The following is a 26,546-nucleotide window of genomic DNA, read 5'->3' on the forward strand; positions in this document are numbered from 1 at the left end:
GCACTACTATTCACTCTGTTACACATGCATACATGTATGCAGGATGTAACTGCACTACTATTAACTCTGTTACACATGCATACATGTATGCAGGATGTAACTGCACTACTATTAACTCCGTTACACATGCATACATGTATGCAGGATGTAACTGCACTACTATTAACTCCGCTACACATGCATACATGTATGCAGGATGTAACTGCACTACTATTAACTCCGTTACACATGCATACATGTATGCAGGATGTAACTGCACTACTATTAACTCCGTTACACATGCATACATGTATGCAGGATGTAACTGCACTACTATTAACTACGTTACACATGCATACATGTATGCAGGATGTAACTGCACTACTATTAACTCCGTTACACATGCATACATGTATGCAGGATGTAACTGCACTACTATTAACTCCGTTACACATGCATACATGTATGCAGGATGTAACTGCACTACTATTAACTCCGTTACACATGCATACATGTATGCAGGATGTAACTGCACTACTATTAACTCCGTTACACATGCATACATGTATGCGGGATGTAACTGCACTACTATTAACTCCGTTACACATGCATACATGTATGCGGGATGTAACTGCACTACTATTAACTCCGTTACACATGCATACATGTATGCGGGATGTAACTGCACTACTATTAACTCCGTTACACATGCATACATGTATGCAGGATGTAACTGCACTACTATTAACTCCGTTACACATGCATACATGTATGCAGGATGTAACTGCACTACTATTAACTCCGTTACACATGCATACATGTATGCAGGATGTAACTGCACTACTATTAACTCCGTTACACATGCATACATGTATGCAGGATGTAACTGCACTACTATTAACTCCGTTACACATGCATAAATGTGGAAGCTGCTGCTGCTTTGTCTGACTTAAATGTAATTTATTCTCATCAGACTGGTGTAATCAAATGTTCATGTTGGGGAGAAACAGTTTGGCTTCTGATCATTGATTGTCTCATCTTCAAGAAAATGAATGAATGAATGAAGACTCAATTATTCCACATAGACTTACTTCAAATTAGTATTTTAAGCTCTGATTACGCCATGATTAATCCAAGATACAGTCACTGGTCCTGGTGGTCCTGGTGGTCCTGTGTGACAGAGCTACCCACGACTCCATGTTACCCTCCAAACGACACAAGTAAATGAAGTCTGATTAAGACCAAGATCCAAACCTGCAGCACAGCTTCCTCTCTTGCACTTTGTGATCTTCCATCCATCCATCCATCCATCCATCCATCCATCCATCCGTCCATCCGTCCATGGATCCTCTTGCTGATTAATAAACTTCACACCGGTTTGATCACACACGAGTCTTCATTTAAAGGTCCCATATTCTGAAAAATGTTTCCCATGTTTCTAGACTATGATGGAGGGTTTGGTTCCGTATCAACCCAAAACGGCTCAATAAACCCTCCAGTCAGTCCTGCCTAGTTTGGGAACTGCGTTAACTTGTTGAAAAAGGGTAGAATATGGGATCTTTAAAGTTTTTTTTTTAAGGTCCAAAAACTACTTGTTGATGTTTTAGGGGTTTGGTCAAACATTTGCTTCAAAATTATTGCTGATTTGCTGGAAAACTTCACATGAACATATTAATGTGTATTAATGAAAATAAATGTAGTATTTGAAATGCATGTCTGTAATTGCGCATTTGGTATTTGCTATGTTTACAGATATTTTTCTCAAGGTTCATGCAGATTGTGTTTTTAGTTGAAAGGAAAAAAATATCACAACAATATCGTTATTGCAATACTGGACACCTATCGCATATCGCACTAATTCCCAATTTGGTGCAGCCCTAGCGATCAGCTCCTCCGTTCAGTCTGAAGCACAGCGTCAGCAAAGACGTGAGGAACGTGAGGAACGTGAGGAACGTGAGGAACGTGAGGAACGTGAGGAAGAAGCCAGAGATGAAACGGTTATCAAGCCCGACTGCAGTCCATCGAGTGAATCACTGTCTGTTGTATTTGCAAAAAAGGTTCTCAATCCCACATTTTGAATGATGCTGAGAGTATTTTGTCTTCAGGCTCACCGCTCCTCCTGTTTGCCAACCGCCGGGATGTAAGACTGGTGGATGCAGACGGCGTGCGGGGCGAGTCGGCCATCGTTGTTAGTGACCTGGAGGATGCAGCAGCGGTGGACTTCCTGTATGCTGAAGGGTTGATATTTTGGACAGATGTCAGTGAGGAGGCCATCAAACAGACCCACTGGAATTATTCATCCAACTGTAAGATGCCGTTCTGTTCCCTGTGTGCTACTGTTGTTAGCCAAGTAACCATCAGCGCTCCTTCTCACCATTCCACGCTGTGCTTCTGCTTCCAGCGCTGAGCGAGGCATTGGGAACCGGCCGGACTGTGGTGGTATCAGGACTGGACAGTCCTGATGGGCTGGCCTGTGACTGGTTGGGTAGAAAGCTCTACTGGACAGACTCTGAAACCAATCGTATTGAAGTGGCAAACCTGGATGGTACCTCCAGGAAGGTCCTGTTCTGGATGGATCTGGACCAGCCCAGGGCGATCGCTCTCAACCCTGCTCAACGGTACCGAGCTCCTCATTGCATATAGCGTTAAATGTGCTGTGGGACAATTTGGGAAACTTCGTACTGTAATGGGAAATGTTCTTGTGAGTTCCACCTCAGGAAAAGGGACCAGAGGAAAGTAAGTCCATGATGAGACTGGAATGTGTTTAAGGCTCATTCCAGCATGAATGAGAATACTGATAGAATGCCAACAAAGGAAGGCTTCAGATTGATAGACAGGACTTAAAGTTGCTGCTTGATGTCTTCTGTTCAGTCCACAGAGACTTTTGTTAGAGTGTTTGATCGGTCTGAGTAGCATGCTATTTTATAGCTCTGATTATATATAGATATTTTATTTTATTTTACCTTTACTTTACCAGGTACCGTATTTTCACAACCATAAGAGGCACAAAAAAGTCTTAAATTATCTTCAAAATGTGCCGAACGCCCGATGTCTTGTTGTAAGGCGGACTCAGTCAGGCCCCTCGCGGAGTGATACGTACCGGTGCTGTGCTTCACCATAGTATTATAGTCAGGAGCCTCTCGGAGTGATACGTACCGGTGCTGTGCTTCACCATAGTATTATAGTCAGGAGCCTCGCGGAGTGATACGTACCGGTGCTGTCCTTCACCATAGTATTATAGTCAGGCCCCTCGCGGAGTGATACGTACCGGTGCTGTGCTTCACCATAGTATTATAGTCAGGAGCCTCTCGGAGTGATACGTACCGGTGCTGTGCTTCACCATAGTATTATAGTCAGGAGCCTCGCGGAGTGATACGTACCGGTGCTGTCCTTCAACATAGTATTATAGTCAGGCCCCTCGCGGAGTGATACGTACCGGTGCTGTGCTTCACCATAGTATTATAGTCAGGAGCCTCTCGGAGTGATACGTACCGGTGCTGTGCTTCACCATAGTATTATAGTCAGGAGCCTCGCGGAGTGATACGTACCGGTGCTGTGCTTCACCATAGTATTATAGTCAGGAGCCTCGCGGAGTGATACGTACCGGTGCTGTCCTTCAACATAGTATTATAGTCAGGAGCCTCGCGGAGTGATACGTACCGGTGCTGTGCTTCAACATAGTATTATAGTCAGGCCCCTCGCGGAGTGATATGTACCGGTGCTGTGCTTCACCATAGTATTATAGTCAGGCCCCTCGCGGAGTGATACGTACCGGTGCTGTGCTTCACCATAGTATTATAGTCAGGAGCCTCGCGGAGTGATACGTACCGGTGCTGTCCTTCACCATAGTATTATAGTCAGGAGCCTTGCGGAGTGATACGTACCGGTGCTGTGCTTCAACATAGTATTATAGTCAGGAGCCTCACGGAGTGATACGTACCGGTGCTGTGCTTCAACATAGTATTATAGTCAGGCCCCTCGCGGAGTGATACGTACCGGTGCTGTGCTTCAACATAGTATTATAGTCAGGAGCCTCGCGGAGTGATACGTACCGGTGCTGTGCTTCAACATAGTATTATAGTCAGGCCCCTCGCGGAGTGATATGTACCGGTGCTGTGCTTCACCATAGTATTATAGTCAGGCCCCTCGCGGAGTGATACGTACCGGTGCTGTGCTTCACCATAGTATTATAGTCAGGAGCCTCGCGGAGTGATACGTACCGGTGCTGTCCTTCACCATAGTATTATAGTCAGGAGCCTTGCGGAGTGATACGTACCGGTGCTGTGCTTCAACATAGTATTATAGTCAGGCCCCTCGCGGAGTGATACGTACCGGTGCTGTGCTTCAACATAGTATTATAGTCAGGAGCCTCACGGAGTGATACGTACCGGTGCTGTCCTTCAACATAGTATTATAGTCAGGCCCCTCGTGGAGTGATACGTACCGGTGCTGTGCTTCAACATAGTATTATAGTCAGGAGCCTCGCGGAGTGATACGTACCGGTGCTGTGCTTCAACATAGTATTATAGTCAGGAGCCTCACGGAGTGAGACGTACCGGTGCTGTGCTTCAACATAGTATTATAGTCAGGCCCCTCGCGGAGTGATACGTACCGGTGCTGTGCTTCAACATAGTATTATAGTCAGGAGCCTCTCGGAGTGATGCGTACCGATGCTGTCCTTCACCATAGTATTATAGTCAGGAGCCTCGCGGAGTGATACGTACCGATGCTGTCCTTCACCATAGTATTATAGTCAGGAGCCTCGCGGAGTGATACGTACCGATGCTGTCCTTCACCATAGTATTATAGTCAGGAGCCTCGGAGTGATACGTACCGATGCTGTCCTTCACCATAGTATTATAGTCAGGCGCCTTGCGGAGTGATATGTACCGATGCTGTCCTTCACCATAGTATTATGGCGTGCTGACGAAGCGTAGTTCCAACTCGAGGCTGTCGGTCCCGCAGCAGAACACGGGAATAGAGCAGCGGAGAGAGAATCCAGCATTAATGAATCAATGGAGGAAGAGGAGGAAGCAAGAAGAAGACCTGCAGCAACTCGTCTCCTGCGATCTGCGACTTCGGTTTAGACCGATACGGTCTGAACCGAAGTGAAGCAAACTAACTAGCAAACTAGCAAACTAGCTTATCATCATCATCCCGGGTGGATTAACCAAAGAACTCCAACCGTTAAACTGCGAGCTGCGTGGGAGCGCTGGATGACAGAAGAACACACGTTCACCAAGACAGGGAGGAGACGCCGGGCGAGTTTCATCTTGAGAATAAGTTGAATAAAGTTTGACTTATCTGACTGTTCTTGTACATGTTGTGTTATAACTGTTAGAGTTTAAGGCTCTATCATTTTGTTCTTAAGTATCAAACGCACCGGAAAGGAAATAGGCAGACTCTAGATTTCTTTTTTCCTCCGGCAGCACAGACCCTCCTGGCCCGGCGCCATCTTGTCCCTTTTTTCTTTTTGCTCCGGGGCACTCTTTTATTGACAAAGGTCATGGCTCCTCCCATTGACCCTAGTGACATCATACCTTCAGAGTGCACAACAACATCGCTGCCCACCAGGTGGGGCTGTTCTTCTCAATAACAGTTTATAAACGATGAAAATATGTAAACGGTCCTATAATTCCCTCCTGTATTTCCATTGTACGACTGTAACATCCTTCTGGTCTCTACAAAACATTCAGTGTTAACTAAATATGCTTGAACTAAACTATCAGAAAACAAAAATCATAGAACAAAATCATGCTCGTTAACTCGTGTTTGTGGGTGTCTCTGTGTGTGTTGTTTAGTGTTGGGGGGTGTGTGTGTGTGTGTTGTTGAGTGTTGTGTGTGTGGGCGTGAGTGTGTTGGTCGCTGCGCTCGTCAACCATCGGAAGACACTTACAAACGCGCTAGTTTGTTTCGTGCTTTGCCTTTCTAGCTGCAGTTGATTGTCCCTGCTGAGATGCCGTAGAGCAGAAATAAAGAACATGGCTCCCCGCTAAACAGAGTGTCCGGTGTCCAGTATATTACATGGTGTCAGTTTTGTTTTGCTTAATGCGCCTTAAAACCCGGTGCGCCTTTTGTATGAACGTACACGTTCATTGATGTTGCGCAAAGTTGCGCCTTATTTCCAGGTGCGCCCTGTTGTCGTGAAAATACGGTAACTTGCATGCTTTTGGTGGTGGGAGGAAGACGGAGAACCCAGAGAACCCACACAGACATCGGGAGAATCAGAATCAGAATAACTTAATTGCCATTGTCAATGACGGTTCGTTCACAGACTAGGAATTTGTTTCGGTGCAATTGTGCAACATGTAACAGAAGGTAATAACAAAATTCTAGCTACAGCGCTACGCTGCAGGGAATGTTAAAAACATACGGATACAGAACCCACCACAGCAGCTGCAGGAGTGGATACACAGATGTGTATTAACAGCAGTAAAACTAACACAATCATGCAGTGCAAACAGAACAGTGAAAGTTACCAGTAGTAAAATGTTCATGAATTATTGTGGGGCGACGGTGGCGCAGTGGTAGAGAGGGTCCACGGTATGTGGTGGAGATGGAGTGGAAGGCGTTGTGGCTGTTTGGAGTGACCGGGAAGACAAAGGGGGAGAACATCAATCTGCTAAACCTGGTCCTGAGCCATGCGAGGAATGCTGTGAAACTCAGGAGGAATCTGGCCCACTACGACAATAAAGTAACGAACGTCTGGAGGTTATTCAGGAACACGGTGAGGAGGACAATAACGACACTTCATAAAAACATTGATCACGAAGACTTTCTGCAGGGGTTTATTGAGGGGAGCACTTTGGTTCAAATGCACGGTGATGCACTGAAATTTAATTTTGACTGACTTACTGATGTTTGGTTTTATTGATTTGTTTTGATTTGGTGGGAGGCCAAGCGTCTGTCCACCATTATGTTTCCTGAGTTTATGTGTTTATGATTTGGTGAGAGGCCTCGTGCCTACTCACCCTTATGTTTTGCTGTGTTTATGGTTTTATGATTTTGGTGCCGGTTTGGAGTACGCATGAGTACGCACGTATGGACTGCTGACACCCATTTTTATCACTGTATATATTGTAAAATTGTAAATAATATGGAATTTTTGATAATAAAAGATAAAAATAAAAAAAAGAGAGGGTCGTCCTATGATCGAGAGGTTGGCGGTTTGATCCCCGGGTCAGGCACTTGTGTCCTTAGGCAAGACACTTCACCCACATTGCCCGGGCGCATGCGCACGCTGCGACCAGCAGCAGAGTGTAACTGCTGTAAACCAAATCTACCTTCGGGTACGAATAAAGTCACCTTACACCCTTCTATTAAGCGTTCATGAGTCTTACAGCCGAGGGGAAGAAGCTGTTCTTGTGGTGGGAGGTTCTGGTCCGGATGGACCGTAGCCTCCTGCCTGAGGGGAGAGGGTCAAAGACCTCCGCCACATGGTGATGGCGGAGGTGAGGACGGACTCCACGATGGAGGTGTAGAACTGCACCAACATCTGGGTCGGCAGCTTGAGTTTCCTCAGCTGCAGTTCACCTACCGAGCCAACAGGTGTGTAGACGACGCAGTCAATCTGGCCCTCCACTTCATCCTGCAGCATCTGGACTCCCCAGGAACCTACGCCAGGATCCTGTTTGTGGACTTCAGCTCAGCTTTCAACACCATCCTCCCAGGACTGCTCCAGGACAAGCTGCTCCAGCTCGACGTGCCCGACTCCCTCTGCTGGTGGATCACCGACTTCCTGACGGAGCGGAGGCAGCATGTGCGGCTGGGGTCTACGGTCTCGGACACCCTGACTATCAGCACCGGATCCCCCCAGGGCTGTGTACTTTCCCCCTGGCTCTTCTCCCTGTACACCAACTGCTGCACCTCCAGCCATCAGTCCATCAAACTGATTAAGTTTGCAGACGACACCACCCTCATCGGGCTCATCTCGGACGGTGATGAGTCTGTTTTTATCTCAATGTCTTTACAAAATGAATTCATTTTAGTTATACTCACATTTCTTTGGTGGATTTTGCTCCAATCAATCAGTATAATGTAAAAAAACAACAAACAACAAACCAAAACAAAAAATGCAAAACATACAGTTTAGATGTTCAGTTTTAGTACTGCATAACCACGAACAACATTAGACAAAAAAAAATTAAAATGCTTTTACTGTTGTAGAGTGCTTTAATATGGCATCTAGGCTATTCCATAAATCTACTCCTCAAACTGAGATGGATCTGCATTTAGTGTTTGTTCTCGCTTCTCTCAAATTATAACAGGTCTCTCTGGGTTTGAACCTTTCTTGGATACAGTCAGGGAGCTTATTATTGTGAACCCTGGACATAACCACAGCTGTGCTGAGATCGACTAAGTCGTTTAATTTTAATATATTTATCTGGATAAACAATGGGTCTGCATAATTAATTAATCTGACTGCCTTTTTTTGCAAAATAAAAATAGGTTGGATTATCTGATGGTGCTGGAACGCACTCTAGAGTGGAGGCCCAGGAAGAAGTGATGATGATGATAATAATACTTCTGTACACCGTTGGATTTCATTTGACTTGCTGTCATGTAGGGCTGCGCTCATTCATTATTCTGATGATTAATCCATTGTTGAATTTGAAATATCGTGTGCTCAGTAATGTAATCTTTTGAACAAGATGTTTATTTTGTTTATTAGATAGCAATAATAAAAATACATACATTTCAATTACTAAAGATTCACTTTATTGTCACTTAGATGCAGTTTAGGTACATACATGTGGAAAACATATGCTCAGAAGCTCCAATACAATAAAACAAGAAAAGAAAAACCTAAAAATACTTAGTAAATAAACTAAAACACTTAATAAACAATCACAGGGCAATTATCAGTCAAAAAGACACAAAAGTACATGGTGCTTTACTTGTGCAAGGTCCCTTTTCAGTGTCATTCAACAGTCTGATTGCCTGTGGGTAAAAGCTGTACCTTAGTCTGGAGGTGGAGGCCCTGATGGTCTTGTAACCCTTCACCCTTTTTGACCTCAGAGGGGAAAAGAGTCGTTTGTGGGGGTGGGCGGGGTCTTTGATTATCCTCAGGGATTTATTGAGGTGTAGAGGTCCTGCATACTGGGCAGCTCACACCCTGTGATCCTCTCTGCGGTGCAAATTACTCTCCTCAGCGCTTTGTGGTCTCTGTCCATGCAGGATGTGAAGCCCCTTGTCAGGAGGCTCTCTATTGTACCTCTGTAGAAGTCCCTGATGGTGGTGTGTTTCAGGCCGAATTGCTTCAGGCGCCTGACTCCGTACAGGCGCTGGTGAGCCTTTTTTATGACTGCACTGACATGGCAGTCCCAGGTCAGGTCCTTCTCGATGTTCAACCCCATATATTTGAAGGTTTCCACCCTCTCCACCACTGAGTAATTCATGAGAATTGGTTAGATCTGGTCCTTGATCTTCCTGTAGTCCACCACAATCTCCTTGGTTTTACTGACATTCAGTGAGAGGTGATTGTCCATACACCACTGCTCCAGGGTGGCTATCTCCTCCCTGTAGGCCGACTTGTCACCGCCAGTGATCAAGCTCACCACTGCTGTGTCGTCAGCAAACTTCATGATGTGGTTTGATGTCTGTGTTGCGATGCAGTCATAAGTGTAGAGAGTGTATAGGCGAGGGCTGAGGACACAGCCCTGTGGTGTCCCTATGTTGAGACTCGGTTCGGAGGAAGTACGAGCAGCTACTCTCACGGTTTGGAGGCGGTCGGTCAGGAAGTGCAGTATCCACTCGCACAGTGATGTGTTCAGGCCCAGGTCCTGCAGCTTGCCGTCGAGCCTGGAGGGCACTATGGTGTTGAATGCGGAGCTGTAATCCACAAATAGCATCCTCACGTAGGTGAGTCTACACTCCCGGTGTGAAGGGCAGTGTGGAGGACATGGGCGATGGTGTCCTCTGTGCTCCTGTTAGTCCGATCGGCAAACTGCAGAGGGTCCAGGGTTGGGGGAACATAGGGCATGAGTCATTTAACCAGTCCCTCAAAGCATTTGCTCACGATGGGAGTGAGGGCTATGGGGTGCCAGTCTGTTAAACTGGTCACCTTCTGCTGCTTGGGAATGGGTTTGATGGTGCTGTTTTTAAAGCAAGTGGGAACAGAGCTGAGGGAAATATTCATTCATTCATTCATTCATGTCTGTGAATACCTCCGCTAACACGTAAGCACATGCCTTCAGGACACGTCCCGGGATGCCATGAGGACCTACCGCCTTCCTTGGGTTAATCTGCTTGAAGGAGCGGTAGACATCAACCTTGCTGATGAAGAGTGGGCAGTCGTAATCAGCACCAGAGGTGGGGTGGGGGTGTGGAGTTATTCCCGAATGGAACAAATAGCCACCACACTGATCCAGGTAGCTTTCAGCCTGATCCAGGTAGCCACCAAAATTATCCAACTAGCCTCCAAAATAATCCAGGCAGCCTCCACACTGATCCAGGTAGCTTTCACCCTGATCCAAGTAGCCTCCATACTGATCCAGGTAGGCACCACACTGATCCAGGTAGTAATCAAAATGATCCACACTGAGCCAGGTAGCCACCGCACGGATCCTGGTACCCTCCACACTGATGCAGGTAGCCTCCACGCTGATCCAGTTAGCCACCACCCTAAACCAGTTAGCCACCACACTGATCCAGGTAGCCCCCAGACTGATTTAAGTTCTTAACTTAACTTAAGTTCTCAGATGCTGTATGTAGAGCATCAGAGTGCAATGTGATAAAATGGCATGTTGGATTGTGAGGTCCTCTGAAGTTCGCTCTACTATTGTGGATTCCTTCATTGTTCTGATATTGAGGTAGAAGAACTTTTCTGCTCATTGCCTTCAAAGCTTTACATGCCAAGTTAAATATGTTAAATGTGTATAAAAATTGTGACCACGACACGTAACAAATAACTCTTGCCTGTATGAATGAGTGAGCGAGTGAATGTCGGTGGGGTCAGGAGGACTGATGGCTGAGATTGGCAGCCTCGCCCTGTCGCCTTACCAAGTATGGAGTGAATGAATAATGTAATACCATGTAAAGCGTCTTTGAGTATCTAGAAAAGCGCTATATAAAATCAATGCATTATTATTATTATTATTATTTACAGATTTTCCCTGATGTTTAGACCTAGTCAACTTAGACCCAGCAGTATTCAGGCTTGTAGTACACAGGTAGAAACTCTGCTCTGGAATGTTTACAATTAGTAAACTCATGCTTCTATTTATTACATATTATACATATTTTCCATTTTTCCACCAGTTACATGTACTGGACAGACTGGGGGGAGGAGCCAAGGATAGAGCGTGCTGGTATGGATGGCAGCAACAGGTACTGTAAATGTAGAATCCTAATGCAACTCCAATTTTTGATTGACAGCTATATTTTTATGCGTAATTATTTTCAATGATTCCAGATGTATGAAAGGAGTCAGAAATATATGAGAGGAGCAAAACAAAAACAGGAGTTTTGAGAATTTTTTGTGTGTCTGTCTCCAACAGGAAGGTTATAGTGGATGTGGACATATACTGGCCTAACGGTCTGACAATAGACCTGCTGGAACAGAAGTTATATTGGGCAGATGCCAAGCTGAGCTTCATTCACAGAGCTAACCTGGATGGATCGGCACGGTAGGGAGCTGTGTGTGTTTGTGTGTTGTCAGAACTCAGGTCAGGGATTGTCAGTCATGTCAGGCAGGGGAGAGAAGGACCGATGGACTGCCACCAGTCTAAAATAAGACCAGGTGAGCTTTTAAGATCTAGAATAGAAATAGAATAGAAAGCCTTTATTGTCATTGCATAGTGAATATACAACGAGAAAATAGGAGTGCTGCTCCGTTTGGTGCTTAGGTACAATATAAAATACAGATCGTAGTAGAAAAAAACACACAAATTTAAAGTGATAAACAGTGCATGCAGATAGATTGTCCAGTACTTTACATTTAGTAATTTCACATTAGTTATTGCACATGAGGACAGGGAGGCGACGGTATTGCAGTCATGTCATGTGCCAGCCTCCAGACCCGCTGCAGTTCACCCACCGAGCCAACAGGTGTGTAGACGACGCAGTCAATCTGGCCCTCCACTTCATCCTGCAGCATCTGGACTCCCCAGGAACCGACGCCAGGATCCTGTTTGTGGACTTCAGCTCAGCTTTCAACACCATCCTCCCGGGACTGCTCCAGGACAAGCTGCTCCAGCTCGACGTGCCCGACTCCCTCTGCTGGTGGATCACCGACTTCCTGACGGAGCGGAGGCAGCATGTGGGGCTGGGGTCTACGGTCTCGGACACCCTGACTATCAGCACCGGATCCCCCCAGGGCTGTGTACTTTCCCCCTGGCTCTTCTCCCTGTACACCAACTGCTGCACCTCCAGCCATCAGTCCGTCAAACTGATTAAGTTTGCAGACGACACCACCCTCATTGGGCTCATCTCTGACGGTGATGAGTCGGCCTACAGGAGGGAGGTGGACCGGCTGGTGTCCTGGTGTAGCAGCAACAACCTGGAGCTGAACAGCCAGAAAACAGTGGAGATGATTGTTGACTTCAGGAAAGTCACAGTCCCACCGCCCCCCCTCGCCCTCACAAACTCCCCTACCCCCATCTCCATCGTGGACTCTTTCCGCTTCCTGGGCACCACCATCACCCGGGACCTCAAGGGGTATTCGTGTAACCAGCAGAGTATACGTGCATCGGTACTGCGTAACCAGCAGAGTATACGTGCATCGGTACTGTGTAACCAGCGGAGTATACGTGCATCGGTACTGCGTAACCAGCGGAGTATTCGTGCATCGGTACTGCGTAACCAGCGGAGTATTCGTGCATCGGTACTGCGTAACCAGCGGAGTATTCGTGCATCGGTACTGCGTAACCAGCGGAGTATTCGTGCATCGGTACTGTGTAACCAGCGCAGTATACGTGTATCGGTACTGCGTAACCAGCGGAGTATTCGTGCATCGGTACTGCGTAACCAGCGGAGTATTCGTGCATCGGTGCTGCGTAACCAGCGGAGTATTCGTGCATCGGTACTGCGTAACCAGCGGAGTATTCGTGTATCGGTACTGCGTAACCAGCGGAGTATACGTGCATCGGTACTGCGTAACCAGCGGAGTATTCGTGCATCGGTACTGCGTGACCAGCGGAGCATTCGTGCATCGGTACTTCGTAACCAGCGGAGCATTCGTGTATCGGTACTGCGTAACCAGCGGAGTATACGTGTATCGGTACTGCGTAACCAGCGGAGTATTCGTGCATCGGTACTGCGTAACCAGCGGAGTATACGTGTATTGGTACTGCGTAACCAGCGGAGTATTCGTGTATTGGTACTGCGTAACCAGCTGAGTATTCGTGTATCGGTACTGCGTAACCAGCGGAGTATACGTGCATCGGTACTGCGTAACCAGCGGAGTATTCGTGTATCGGTACTGCGTAACCAGCGGAGTATTCGTGTAACCAGCAGAGTATACGTGTATCGGTACTGTGTAACCAGCGGAGTATTCGTGTAACCAGCAGAGTATACGTGTATCGGTACTGTGTAACCAGCGGAGTATTCGTGTAACCAGCAGAGTATACGTGAATCGGTACCGTGTAACCAGCGGAGTATTCGTGTAACCAGCAGAGTATACGTGTAACCAGCAGAGTATACGTGTATCGGTACTGTGTAACCAGCGGCGTATTTGTGTAACCAGCAGAGTATACGCGTATCGGTACTGTGTAACCAGCGGAGTATTCGTGTAACCAGCAGAGTATACGCGTATCGGTACTGTGTAACCAGCGGAGTATTCGTGTAACCAGCAGAGTATACGCGTATCGGTACTGTGTAACCAGCGGAGTATTCGTGTAACCAGCAGAGTATACGCGTATCGGTACTGTGTAACCAGCGGAGTATTCGTGTAACCAGCGGAGTATACGTGTATCGGTACTGCGTAACCAGCGGAGTATTCGTGCATCGGTACTGCGTAACCAGCGGAGTATACGTGTATCGGTACTGCGTAACCAGCGGAGTATTCGTGTATTGGTACTGCGTAACCAGCTGAGTATTCGTGTATCGGTACCGCGTAACCAGCGGAGTATACGTGCATCGGTACTGCGTAACCAGCGGAGTATTCGTGCATCGGTACTGTGTAACCAGCGCAGTATACGTGTATCGGTACTGCGTAACCAGCGGAGTATACGTGTATCGGTACTGCGTAACCAGCGCAGTATACGTGTATCGGTACTGTGTAACCAGCGGAGTATACGTGTATCGGTACTGTGTAACCAGCGGAGTATACGTGTATCGGTACTGTGTAACCAGCGGAGTATTCGTGCATCGGTACTGTGTAACCAGCGGAGTATACGTGTATCGGTACTGTGTAACCAGCGGAGTATTCGTGTAACCAGCAGAGTATACGTGTATCGGTACTGTGTAACCAGCGGAGTATTTGTGTAACCAGCAGAGTATACGTGAATCGGTGCCGTGTAACCAGCGGAGTATTCGTGTAACCAGCAGAGTATACGTGTAACCAGCAGAGTATACGTGTATCGGTACTGTGTAACCAGCGGAGTATTTGTGTAACCAGCAGAGTATACGCGTATCGGTACTGTGTAACCAGCGGAGTATTCGTGTAACCAGCAGAGTATACGCGTATCGGTACTGTGTAACCAGCGGAGTATTCGTGTAACCAGCAGAGTATACGCGCATCGGTACTGCGTAACCAGCGGAGTATACGCGTATCGGTACTGCGTAACCAGCGGAGTATTCGTGTAACCAGCAGAGTATACGCGTATCGGTACTGCGTAACCAGCGGAGTATTCGTGTAACCAGCAGAGTATACGCGTATCGGTACTGCGTAACCAGCAGAGTATACGCGTATTGGTACTGCGTAACCAGCAGAGTATACGTGTATCGGAGTAGTGCACGTGAGTCATGGGGTCGTGCTTGAAGGGATTACGGTCGTATGAACTGGAGAATCCACAGATTAGCTCCAGAGAAGAGACTTTGCTGAATGTCATTCTTCTTCCTTTCAAAATGAACAGTGAGAGAGAAATACTGGAAATCCAGCTGCCATCATTTAAACTACTCCTGGTACACATCAGTGTGCAACTTACATCTAATGTCTGTGTACTGCTCAACATTTGAGGCTTTAACCTGAGTGTACCTCATGGAATGTCTTCCCTGCTTGCGTATTAATTTGCACACACACACACACACACACATACCGGTCGAAAGGCTGCACAGAGCTTTGAAATCTGGAGTTGGTTAAAATTCTTCTGTTTTTCATTTACCACTGCTGGCATGCACCTCTGCCTTAACGCGCACACGCACACGCACACACGCACACACGCACACACGCACACACGCACACACGCACACACGCACACACGCACACACGCACACACGCACACACGCACACACGCACACACGCACACACACACACACACACACACACACACACACACACACACACACACACACACACACACACACACACACACACACACACACACACACACACACACACACACACACACACACACACACACACACACACACACACACACACACACACACACACACACACACACACACACACACACACACACACACACACACACACACACACACACACACACACACACACACACACACACACACACACACACTGATGAAATCCAGTTTCTGTGTTAACTTTCTTCTGAAAAGCACCCTTTGATCATGAGCCTGAGTGTGTGTTGTGGTGCATTTTCGAGTGTGCCTAAAGTGTTTTGGAAAACAAAGTATAGCCTTCATGCTGTTGTAATAGTTTCTCAAAAAGGCTAGTAAAGATTGGGACTCAGACAAACTGTGCATGCTTCTCCATGTGTTCATAACGACGACGTGTTAAGCTGAACTCTGACCATGTAGACGAATTCCTCGTGGTCTCTGGAGGTTTTCTTAGTTTCCCTCTTGGGCCTCCACAAGGTTAAAACAAACCAACGAGCAGACTGTAATGAAGAGGAAGTCACATTCATTCAACATTGTCTATCCTGTCTTTGCCAATGTTTGTCTTGACACCAGAGGACGTTGAGAAATACCCAAGTTACTCTTTAGCATATAGTTTTCTTAAAATTCCAGAGAAGAAACATAAAAAGAGAGAGAACAAGCAAGGACAAATCTCGCTTCCCTTGTGTCCCGCAGTGAGACGGTGGTGGAGGGTACCTTGACCCACCCATTTGCACTAACACTCTCAGAGCAAACCTTATACTGGACCGACTGGCAGACCCGCTCCATCCACGCCTGTAACAAACACAACGGAGACGAAGCTCGAGAGATCCTCGGCGGTATCTACTCTCCTATGGACATCCAGGTGCTGGAGCCCCATCGACAGCCTCACAGTAGGTGAATACTTTGTTGACTGATCTACACTAATCACTCCTCCATTCACGTATATATTTTCCTGCTGTTGTGCCTGTAGTACACACTCCCTGCTGTGACAGCAATGGTGGCTGCAGTCATCTCTGCCTGCTTTCTCCAGTGCAGCCGTTCTACAGCTGTGCCTGCCCCACTGGAGTTCAGCTAAAACCAGATGGGAAGACATGCAAGCCAGGTATTTTACCGTCATGTCACCCAAGAAGAACATGCATCCAATTTTCCTCTCGTCTTCTGAAGGCCACACTTTCTGACCTTATCTGTTGTGCGACAAACACTTGTATTTAATTTCTAATGAGGATGAACATGCTTGACTGCTAAAGCTAAGCCAGGTGACCCTGAACAGCAGAATCATTGGTGACACCATCGCCTGGACGCAAGTCCACGAGGTGGAACAGTAACGGAACAAACGGGTGACAACCAAATTATTCGACGAAGACTGAGATGCAACACAAAAGGGGGTTTATTGTTACGGGAGGTTGACAACATGTGGAGGAGGCAGGGACAAATCGGTTGTGCCAAATAAACGAAAGCACTAAAAACCAGGCCTGACTACCCGTCTGCCATCTCAGAAAACCAACGTAAAGAAAAGGCTGCCTAACCAACCTACTAAAGGGTGAACAAAACGTACAGAAGTGGCAACAACCACGCAACCTAGTGTCTCCAGACAGAAATCAACTACGTGCGTAAACTAAATGTACAGGGTACCCCCAACTCACCTGTGTCCCCTACCCCACAACCACAAACCATCCGTTTCCAATACACCAAAATACGACATATAGGTTGCGTGCCTCGCGTCGAAAGGGTGGAAGGAAGGGACGAGGGTCCGGAGAGTGCTCCTTCTTGTAGGCAGCTCCTGAGGGTGATTGGCTAGCCACCCCCTTCATCACAGGTGGACTCAATCACCGCCATCATCTCCTCCACCTGGCAGCACCTACAAGGGAAGGGGGAGGGGGAGGGGGAGGGGGAGGGGCAGAGCAGCAGGAGGCTCTGCAGGCACGTAACAGCCTGTGTCGATGTGGCTGATGGAACGATTCACCCACACACTATTTTGCTGTTAAACATCTGGAAAGGGTTTTTAATATTCCTATTGAAAGCTTGTGAGGGAGCTGTAGAAGACCAGCCTCGATCGCCCACATTGGCCTTTGAACTCATTGTTCCATGTTCTTACCTTGAACTTGTTTTTCACATGATTGTTTTTTTACATTATACCAGTTTTGTTAGGCACACTGGCCTTAAGGAGCAGATTATAGGAAGAATAGATGCATACTGTTCTGCCCGGTCATCTCAGAAGACTATCTAATGCCATCTTTAAGTCGTGTTGTATGCTTCAGGGCTTTTATTTTTATTTTTAACAGAGCATAGGATTTATGTAGCAGCATGAGTTATCAGCCTGTTGGTTCAGTTTAGCTCAGTAGCACCCATTACAATCATCAGCATCTGTATTTCCCCATTATGAAGTCTAAAGACTTTGTGATTGGGATTGAACCCTTTCATAAATTTGACATTAGTGACTTCTTGCCCCATGATATATAGGAAAATCTGGGAGAAGTTCAATGTTAATTTTTTCTTTTCAGAACTAGTATAATTGTTGCTTGAAAAATCACAGAAGGTGCAATAAAGGTCCCGTATTCTGAAAAACTCCCTTTTCCCATGTTTCAACACTATTATGGAGCGTTTGGGTCCTTATCAATCCCCAAACGGCTAAACAAACCTGCCTGCCTAGTTTGTGTAGTTCTGTAATCACCTCCTGAAACACGTCTGGAAGAAATCCTCCTTAATGTTACGTCACACTAGGATACATTTAATCGGACTAAAAGCCTGATCGGATAAAAAAGGCTTCATGTACACACCCAATCGAGCTCGATCCGATTAAGATTCTATCCCGATCGAGAGGGGTGGTTTATACTGATTGATGATCCGATCAGGGCGCATGAAAGCACTTACTGCGATGTTTCGGTTCAAGCCGTCCTTACTGCACATGTCTTTGACGTCAGCTAAACGTGCTAATGCTATTCCCAGAAGCTAGCTGAAGCAGAGCGAGCGAAAGACAGAACTGGTCAATATCTGAGACAAACACGTTGCCGGAGATATTAAAGGAGGAAACTAACAGCGCAAACGGGGAAAACACGCGAAATAACGCTGGCGTTTCAGGCAGAAAAGGGCGTAGCCATGTTTTGTTTTTTCGACGGAAGTCGCTACGCTTCTTCTTCTACCATTTCTGGTATATTTGGTAAAATTGCGCATGTCAAAATAATTTATTCCGGCCGAAAGTGTGATGCATGAACACGCAAATCCTAATCGGATCAATATTTTTAGGGTCCATGAACACATTGCATCCGATCATAATTTTGCTCCGAACTCTGATCGCTAATAACGATGGAAGGAAACGGCACGTTAATTCATGTTTCACACGTTTGCTTTGTTTAGGAGCAGAGCAGGTTTTGCTGCTGGCTCGGCGGACGGACCTCAGGAGGATCTCACTTGACCTTCCAGATTTCACCGATATCGTGCTCCAGGTAAACTACACATCCTTCAGTCATGAGTCCCACCAAGGCGAGCTCTCATGTTCTCGTCTCCTCACCCATCCAGGTGGATGACATTCGCCATGCCATCGCTATCGACTACGACCCAGTTGAGGGTTATGTTTATTGGACAGATGATGAGGTTCGCGCCATCCGCCGATCACACATTGATGGCAGCAATGCCGTGATGCTGGTTACTACGGAGATCAACCACCCGGATGGCATTGCTGTGGACTGGGTAGCCCGAAACCTTTACTGGACCGACACTGGCACTGATCGCATTGAGGTACGTCTGAAATGTTCAGTTTACAGGGAAATACGTCTCCCATCACATCGTTTAGCTGACGCTGCTGAACCAGCGTTCCTACCAGGCCCACGGTGTTTTCCTCTTGCAGCTTATTCTTGAAGAAAAAAAAGGACATACAAAAACCATGTGAACAAGCAGGATAGATTAATGAATGTGAATTGTATCATGTGCTATTCCAGGTGACCAGGCTCAATGGAACCTCTCGGAAAATTTTGATTTCTGAGAACCTGGATGAACCCAGAGCTCTGGTCCTGGACCCTGTCAGTGGGTAAGGATTGGCATGTGTGTGTGTCCACAGTGGTGAAGACACCATTCTGAGTAAACTCGCTGCATGTGGAATAGTGGCTTGCAGACTGATACAGTATTTAATCATTCTTTGAAAACATAATGGAAACAATTCAACTCCCTGAGTCATTTTATGCAGGTTCTGTGTCCTGTAAGCCCATTGATGCTCGACTGGGCCTCAGCAGGGGGCGCTTTCCAAATGCCTCGATTTACAGTATCGTACAAAAACAGTTTGAACAACAGAGAATTCATCTGAACACAAACCTGAGATTACATGAGGATTAGATCAATCCAGAAAGCATCAACACCACTGGTGTGAATTCAGTGTCAAGGATCTGTCAAAATGAAAAGTGACTAAAGTCTACATAAACTATATATCTGCTAGCCAAATATATGAAACAGGAGATTTCCATATGACTGGAAGTAACTCCCATCTTCCTCTCATTGTTTATTTATATATTTTTATGTTTACATTTTGCAATTTTACTATATTCTGATAACCGATGTTGCACGAATCCAAATTTCCCTGAGGGCGTCTTCCCAAAGGATTCATAAAGTTCTCTCTATATCTGTAGTTACATGTTCTGGACTGACTGGGGGGAGCATCCCAAAATCGAGCGATCCAACCTTGATGGAACGGACCGAGTGGTTCTGCTCAACAGCTCCCTGGGATGGCCAAATGGGTTGGCGATAGATTACACAGAAGGAAAGCTGTACTGGGGAGATGCCAAGACTGACAAGATAGAGGTACAAACACTCGTGATCTGTTTCAGACGCTCATTCACACGGAGCTGACAGACAGAAAAGAAAGGAAAATGGAACGAAGAACATGCGTGTTTATTCATAATTAGCCAAGAGAATGTGGAGCTGAAACCTGTTACCATTTGGACTCTGTTGTCCGGCATGGTTCTGTATGGTCCTTACTAGTACAGTGTTTTCTGCAGACCGATGGTTTTCATAGTTCAGCAAATCTGTAGGTTCTCATTTCAGATGGCACCAAAGATGACTTCTCCATGTGTCCTTTCTGAAAAGTGATGCTAGAGTCAAAACATTAAATCTCTTACTCCAGTGTTTCCCAACCTTCTTTGAGCCGCGGCACATTCTTTACATTTACAAAATCCTGCGGCACACCACCAACCAAAATGACACAAAATGACACTCTAACAGTACATATTATATTAGATGACCTTTATTATAATATATAGAGTTAATAATACAGTTTTTTAATGTATTTATACTTAGTGTGAAACCTGGGGCTGTTTTGATGAACACAAAATGGATATCCTGCAGTAATGGTAGAAAGACACACAGGAAGCTCTTCCTCATCAGCTCTCAGTGTCGCTCTGTTTTTAGTTTTTATCGCCGTCGAGCTTGAGAAGCTCAGCTCACACAGATATGTGGTTGAAAACGGGAGCAATGTCAGAATAGCTTTGTTGGCTAGAACGGGGAACTCCTTGGCAACAGATAACCAGAAACTGTCCAAAGGAAGATCAGCAAAGTTCAGCTTTAAACCACCATCTTGTTTCAGTTCAGAGTTCCTCTTGCTCCTTTAAAGTCAGGTCCTTCCAGCACCGGATGCTGAGCTGTGTGGGTCCCTAACCCAGTCAAGCATTCTGTGGAGGCTGAATAGAAATAAAATGACAACTTCTCCTCAAGAGGTTTCAAATGTGGGCCAATCACCTCGCTCATTGCAGCAGTGTTGCCATCATGCAGTTCCTCTGTGAGTGGGAACATCTCAAGGTTCCCACGCTGCACCTGTTGTTGCCAGAGCTGCACCTTTAAACGGAATCCGTTCATTTTATCGGTGCTTGTAAGCAGGTTTTCATTTCGGCCTTGCATCCGAGTGTTCAGTTCATTCAGATGATGAAATATATCAGCAGGTACGCCAGCTTTGAGTAATCGGACCTCTCGTTTGTCAGAAACACTTTAAGTTCCTCTCGTAGCTCGTACACACGGGCCAGCCACCGGACCTCCATGTGGAGCAACAAGACTTTATGCTCCGCTCCCACTTTAGCTATCTCTTTGGCCGCGTCAGGGCCGAGCATCTCGTTTACCTTTACAAGCTGGCAGTATTAATGTTTCTCATTGTTTGTACGTAAGCGTACAGAATAGTCCATCGGCTTGTTTTGAACCGAAGGGTGTTTCGTTTGGAGACGGCGTTTGAGCTTGCCTGGCACCGTGGAGTTATTGGATAGCTTCTCACCACACACCAAGCACAGCAGAGAATTTTGTCCAGGGTCCTGTTCGGCATTTGCATTTTCTCTTCTCAGAAACGTCTCCATCACTGTCACTTGCTCGTCTTGCTGTGATCCCAAACTGCCACTGAGGATGACCCTCCTCAAAGGGGAACCGAAGCGCTCACAAAGTGTACAGTAGGCAAAAGCCAAAGCATGAAGAACTGGTTTTGGGGGAAAATATTTGTTTTCTGTTTTTTAATAAATGCATTTTTTTTTATCTGCCACACTCTAAATGCAGCGCAGTTGCGTGACTTATTTTGAAATGCAAGGAGAAGCTGCTGTACATGAGTTCGCGGCAGAGAGGAACTGAGCGACACCGTGCTGGAGTCTGAAGCGCCATCTACGGGCGGAACACACACTTTATTACAGCACAGACACCCGACAATGGTTCATTAGGGGATATTAGAAAAAAAAAGAAAGAAAAGATATGAGGTGATATTGGAAAATTTCTCACAGCACACCGGTTGGGAAACACTGTCTTATTCAATACTCTCTCAACACGTAAACGCAGGTCCTAACATCAAACAGCGTCCCTCATTTCTGTCTCAAACAGCTCTGTCAGAAAAGCCTCTGAAAACGAAACTAAGTTCATTGCGTGCACGTTCTAACGGTAAGAGAGATTTCTTCCAGAAGCGTTTCTGTATATGATTACAGAACTACACAAACTAGGCAGGACTGACTGGATGGTTTATTGAGCCGTTTTTGGGTTGATAAGGACCCAAACCCTCCATACCAGTGTAGAGACAGGGGAAAGGGAGTTTCCTTGACATAATTGCACATCCATTTTTTGCAAACTTGAATTACTTATGTTCACAAATAGAAAGAAATAGCAAGTATTCTGCAAAGGTAGCTAAAGAAAACAAAAGACCACCGCAATCATTCTTATTTCTTCTCCAAATATGAAATTACAGGTGCCCATCTCTTTAAGTACTTGTCCTTATTTAACCGTAGAACTGCTGTACAGTTCACAGATTTCAGTCTTTGGACCCACTGTTCCACGGTAAACATAACGCGCTAAATATAACTGTAATTAACGTGATCATTTGACACCCCTATACTCGGCTCACGATACGATTCAATACACTTTCACCATTTTCTGAAAGTTTTTAAAGGGACAGTGATTTTGGTGACGTCTTGTTCTAGTGATTTGGAACGAATAAATTGAACTGAAAGCATCAATTACACAATATATGGCTCTGACCTGCAGCTTGCAAATGCTGGACAAAATGAATCTAAATTACAGTCAGATCTGGTTGACGACACGCGATGAGGAACCAAGACCCACTGGCACCGTTCCAGTCCCTGATTTATTAATTCTCTCGTTTTAAACATGTAATCATCTCAGGCAGCATTAAATGTTTATTGTGTTCAGAGAATGTTGTGTTTTTGTTTGAAGCTATCCAAACAGCTGAACAATGAATAGCGGCCAGCTTCTACCCTCTGAGGGAAAGGAGAGAGAGAGAGAGAGAGAATGATAAATGACAGGCAGGCTCTCTCGCGCTTTCTTACTCCGTCTTTTTCGTTTTTTAAAGAAATCTGACTCCTCTGCCTCCCCACCCCCTCTGGAAGAAAAACCTCTGTAGTTACTGCACAGGCACTCTGCTTTTGAAAAGTGTGTGTGTGCTTTGACTGGTGTGTTACTTTGCTCTCCACACAGAATGGCTCCTTTGTTGTCATTATGCAGATGCTCTATGTGTAGCACCATGCGACTACACTGTGCAGCCATATGGAAACTGCTTTGTGTGTGTGTAGTGGAATTTCCCCTCCTCGAGGCGCCTGCACCTTGTTACATTAGTTCAGTGGTTCTCAAATGGTGGGGCGCGGTGCGATGTCAGGGGGGCGCCTGTGACCGCGGAGAAAATGTTTTTTTTGCCTTACAAGCTAGATTAAAGTGTAATTGCACATCCACTCCAGTAGTTGGCAGTGGCGCCCTGATTGTCAGAGGGTGCGCAGGGAGTATTAGCAGAAGAAGAGCGGTTGTAAACAAACCTTCAAGACACAGCGCGGAGAAATATTTAACGGAGTAAAAGAGAGACGGAGAGAGACGGTAGATGATAAAACAAAGGAGGATCGGTCGAAAGCAAAGAGGAGGAAATATGACGTAGCGTACGTAGCGTACGTAGCGTACGTGGCGTACGTAGCGTACGTAGCGCTTGGCTTCACCGTGACGACGGTGGGAGACGAGGGAAGAGCTGACTTCCTCATTTTGCTAAAAGCACAATTCTTTTTTCATTTTGGTTTTGTAGGTTAAAGTGTTTTATATTTTGTGCTCCCTAGTTAATGTTGCTGATCAATTCACGCACCACGCTATCCACTCCAGTCCTCGGCCTCAGCCTTCTTGCCTGGCGTTTGTTTTTTGTTTGCTTATTCGACTAGCGCAGGATTCATTGGATACGTTTCCTTCTCAGCTGGAGAGTTTGACGTGCAATAAAGAGAGGAAGGCTGTGAGCTGTACTTGTACTTTAACATTCTATCTAATAAATATATTCATCATCATCATCATCATCAGAACCAAACCCCTGAGCCTGTAAGACAAGACACTCTTTTGTTGGTTTCAGGACCTAAACAAGTTGTCACATGACTGGAACAGCGATCAGTCACCTTTCAAGTGTTCTTTTTCCATTTTTCCATGAAGAATAGTGGACAAATAATCATACGAGGCATTCACTGTTGGATTTATAATGTACTGCACGTTTCCAAATATACTGCAGTACTGACCTGGATTTCAGACGGGATACCTTCACACTAGTCTGAGTTTCCAACATGTGGTACTGGTTCCACTCTGCTTGAGTGAAGTTTAGTTTGACAGTGTCTCGAGCCGATGCAGATAAGAACCCAAATATACGACAGGAGAAGGGGAATCCAGGAACTGATCTTTATTAATTGGAACCAGGTAGTTAGTCCAGGGTAGGTGGCAGGCAAAGGCAGAGTTCCATAAAGACAGGCAGGGAGACAGGCCGGAAGGGGCCAGCAAACAGGTGACATCAAAAACCAGGCGGGGCAGGTACACAAGAAATCAATCATACGGGAGCGCTGGAAAGAAGGAGCGAGTCTCAAACAATGTGGCAGGAGCAGAGACTAAGTAGAGTCCGGGCTGATGAGGGATGGGTTACAGGTGAGCGTAGGGACACAGGTGACGGCAATGGACGGATTGCTGAAGGATCTGGAAGACAGGAGTTAGTGCGTAGAAAAATACTGGTTTTCCTCATGTTATTTAAGAACGTTGGTTTTCTTCTGGTGGTTCGCCAGACCATCAGCTCCAAAATAGGACTTGGATCCACATCATACTTTGATGTGTGCTAGATCTTATATTAATATCAACATGTCAAATCTTAATTATCATTGATTATCCATGAAGATCGATGATTCAATCTTGAAATGTTGTTTTTCCTGCAATAGTAAAGAATATTTAAACGACGCTATCCGAATGACAAATGACTAAATCTGCTTGTAGCTCATGAGGAAAATGTTGGCCTTAAATATTACAACACAGTGTTTGTGAAATAGGTTAAGATGAATCAGCATAGCACGAGGCTTACAGGAGGCAAGGAGCTTTAATGGTTACTCGGCCGAAGTGGCTGGAATGCTTGTATTTATGTTTGACAGCATCCCAGTAAACATCAGTGGTTTATTCCAGTGGCAATAAAGGACAGGGAAATACCCCAAATCTGTTCCAACTGCAGTTCTATCTGCTCGTTTGACTAAAAGATTGAAGATGCATAAATCCGAAGCCAAAACGAGTTCTACAATTAAACGGAGCTGATTTACTCCATTGATTTGGTGCTCATTAAACTATTCTGACAGATTAATGCTCCTAAACAATAAACACAGTGAGAAACTGCAGGTAATTGCCCATCTTGAACGACCAAACAGCGTCATCATCCAGTGGTGTGAAGCCAACCGTTTCCAACCAGCAAGCTCAACAGTCAGAGCAGAAAACAGCAAAACATTTTGCTGCTGGTGCAGTCAGGGAAGACCGCTCACCTGTCACCTCTCTTGCAGCCATATGTAAAAAATAAAAAATCACTTTTCCCACAATTTTGGTGGTTTTGGGTCGTTACAAACCCAAAAAACAGATACCATATTTTCCGCACTATAAGGCACACCTAAAAGCCTCTAATTTTCTCAAAACCTTTGCGCCTTTTAAGTGGTTAAAACGGTAATGGCGGTCACCACAGTTTTGTGTGTCTGTGTTGGGATCGGGAGCTCAGTGTGTGTGTGTCCGGCTGAGGTGTGTGCCCCTCCCCCGGGAGTGAGTGAGTGAGAGAGAGAGAGAGAGAGAGGGAGGAGAGATATATGGGTAGCGAGGAAAGTGAAACTTCAGTCTGGGAGGACACATATTTCATACAAGTGTCTCATGGGAACTGAGTTAACCAAGAAAAAGGGTAGAATATGGGACGAAAAGTCCTTCAATGACACTGATCTGATCAGTAATTTTACAGATATTTCATGCCACTTGAGTGCAATGATTTAGGTGTGATGGCTTTGGCTAAACATACTAAGCACAACTTCACGTTGACATCATCATGTTCTGCTCTCACATTTAACTGGCCATCGTTCAACCGGTTAACCATAGCGTCTGCAGCAATCTGATACTGATCAATTCTATGGTAATAATGATGTTGACTCATGACGTACCTGAGCGGGCATGTTAGGAAAACCAGTCACCTGTGTCTTCAACGACTTTAACTACTCATAATAGTGCTTTTGACTAAATAATGGCGGTCATTGTAGAGTTAAATCATTGAACACACTTCAGCACACTGTCGTGTCCTTAGGCAAGACACTTCATCCACATCCTGTGTGAATGTCGGTGGTGGTCAGGAG

General features: G+C 45.8%; 1 protein-coding gene across 1 annotated transcript in view; it reads left to right on the forward strand.

Annotated features, from left to right (window-relative positions):
* Positions 1-2,535: 2,535 nt before the first annotated feature.
* Positions 2,536-26,546, forward strand: part of LOC137893574 (low-density lipoprotein receptor-related protein 5-like) — an 85,159-nt gene continuing 61,148 nt past the window's right edge. Inside the window, exons 1-9 of the mRNA XM_068738985.1 lie at positions 2,536-2,597; positions 11,239-11,307; positions 11,478-11,606; positions 16,135-16,331; positions 16,412-16,543; positions 18,796-18,884; positions 18,958-19,176; positions 19,377-19,465; positions 20,058-20,229. Coding sequence (XP_068595086.1) covers positions 2,551-2,597; positions 11,239-11,307; positions 11,478-11,606; positions 16,135-16,331; positions 16,412-16,543; positions 18,796-18,884; positions 18,958-19,176; positions 19,377-19,465; positions 20,058-20,229 — 1,143 coding nt within the window. The 5' untranslated portion in view covers positions 2,536-2,550. The remainder of the gene's footprint in view (positions 2,598-11,238; positions 11,308-11,477; positions 11,607-16,134; positions 16,332-16,411; positions 16,544-18,795; positions 18,885-18,957; positions 19,177-19,376; positions 19,466-20,057; positions 20,230-26,546) is intronic.

The sequence above is a fragment of the Brachionichthys hirsutus genome, chromosome 5, assembly GCF_040956055.1.
Source record: "Brachionichthys hirsutus isolate HB-005 chromosome 5, CSIRO-AGI_Bhir_v1, whole genome shotgun sequence".
Classification (NCBI taxonomy): domain Eukaryota; kingdom Metazoa; phylum Chordata; class Actinopteri; order Lophiiformes; family Brachionichthyidae; genus Brachionichthys; species Brachionichthys hirsutus.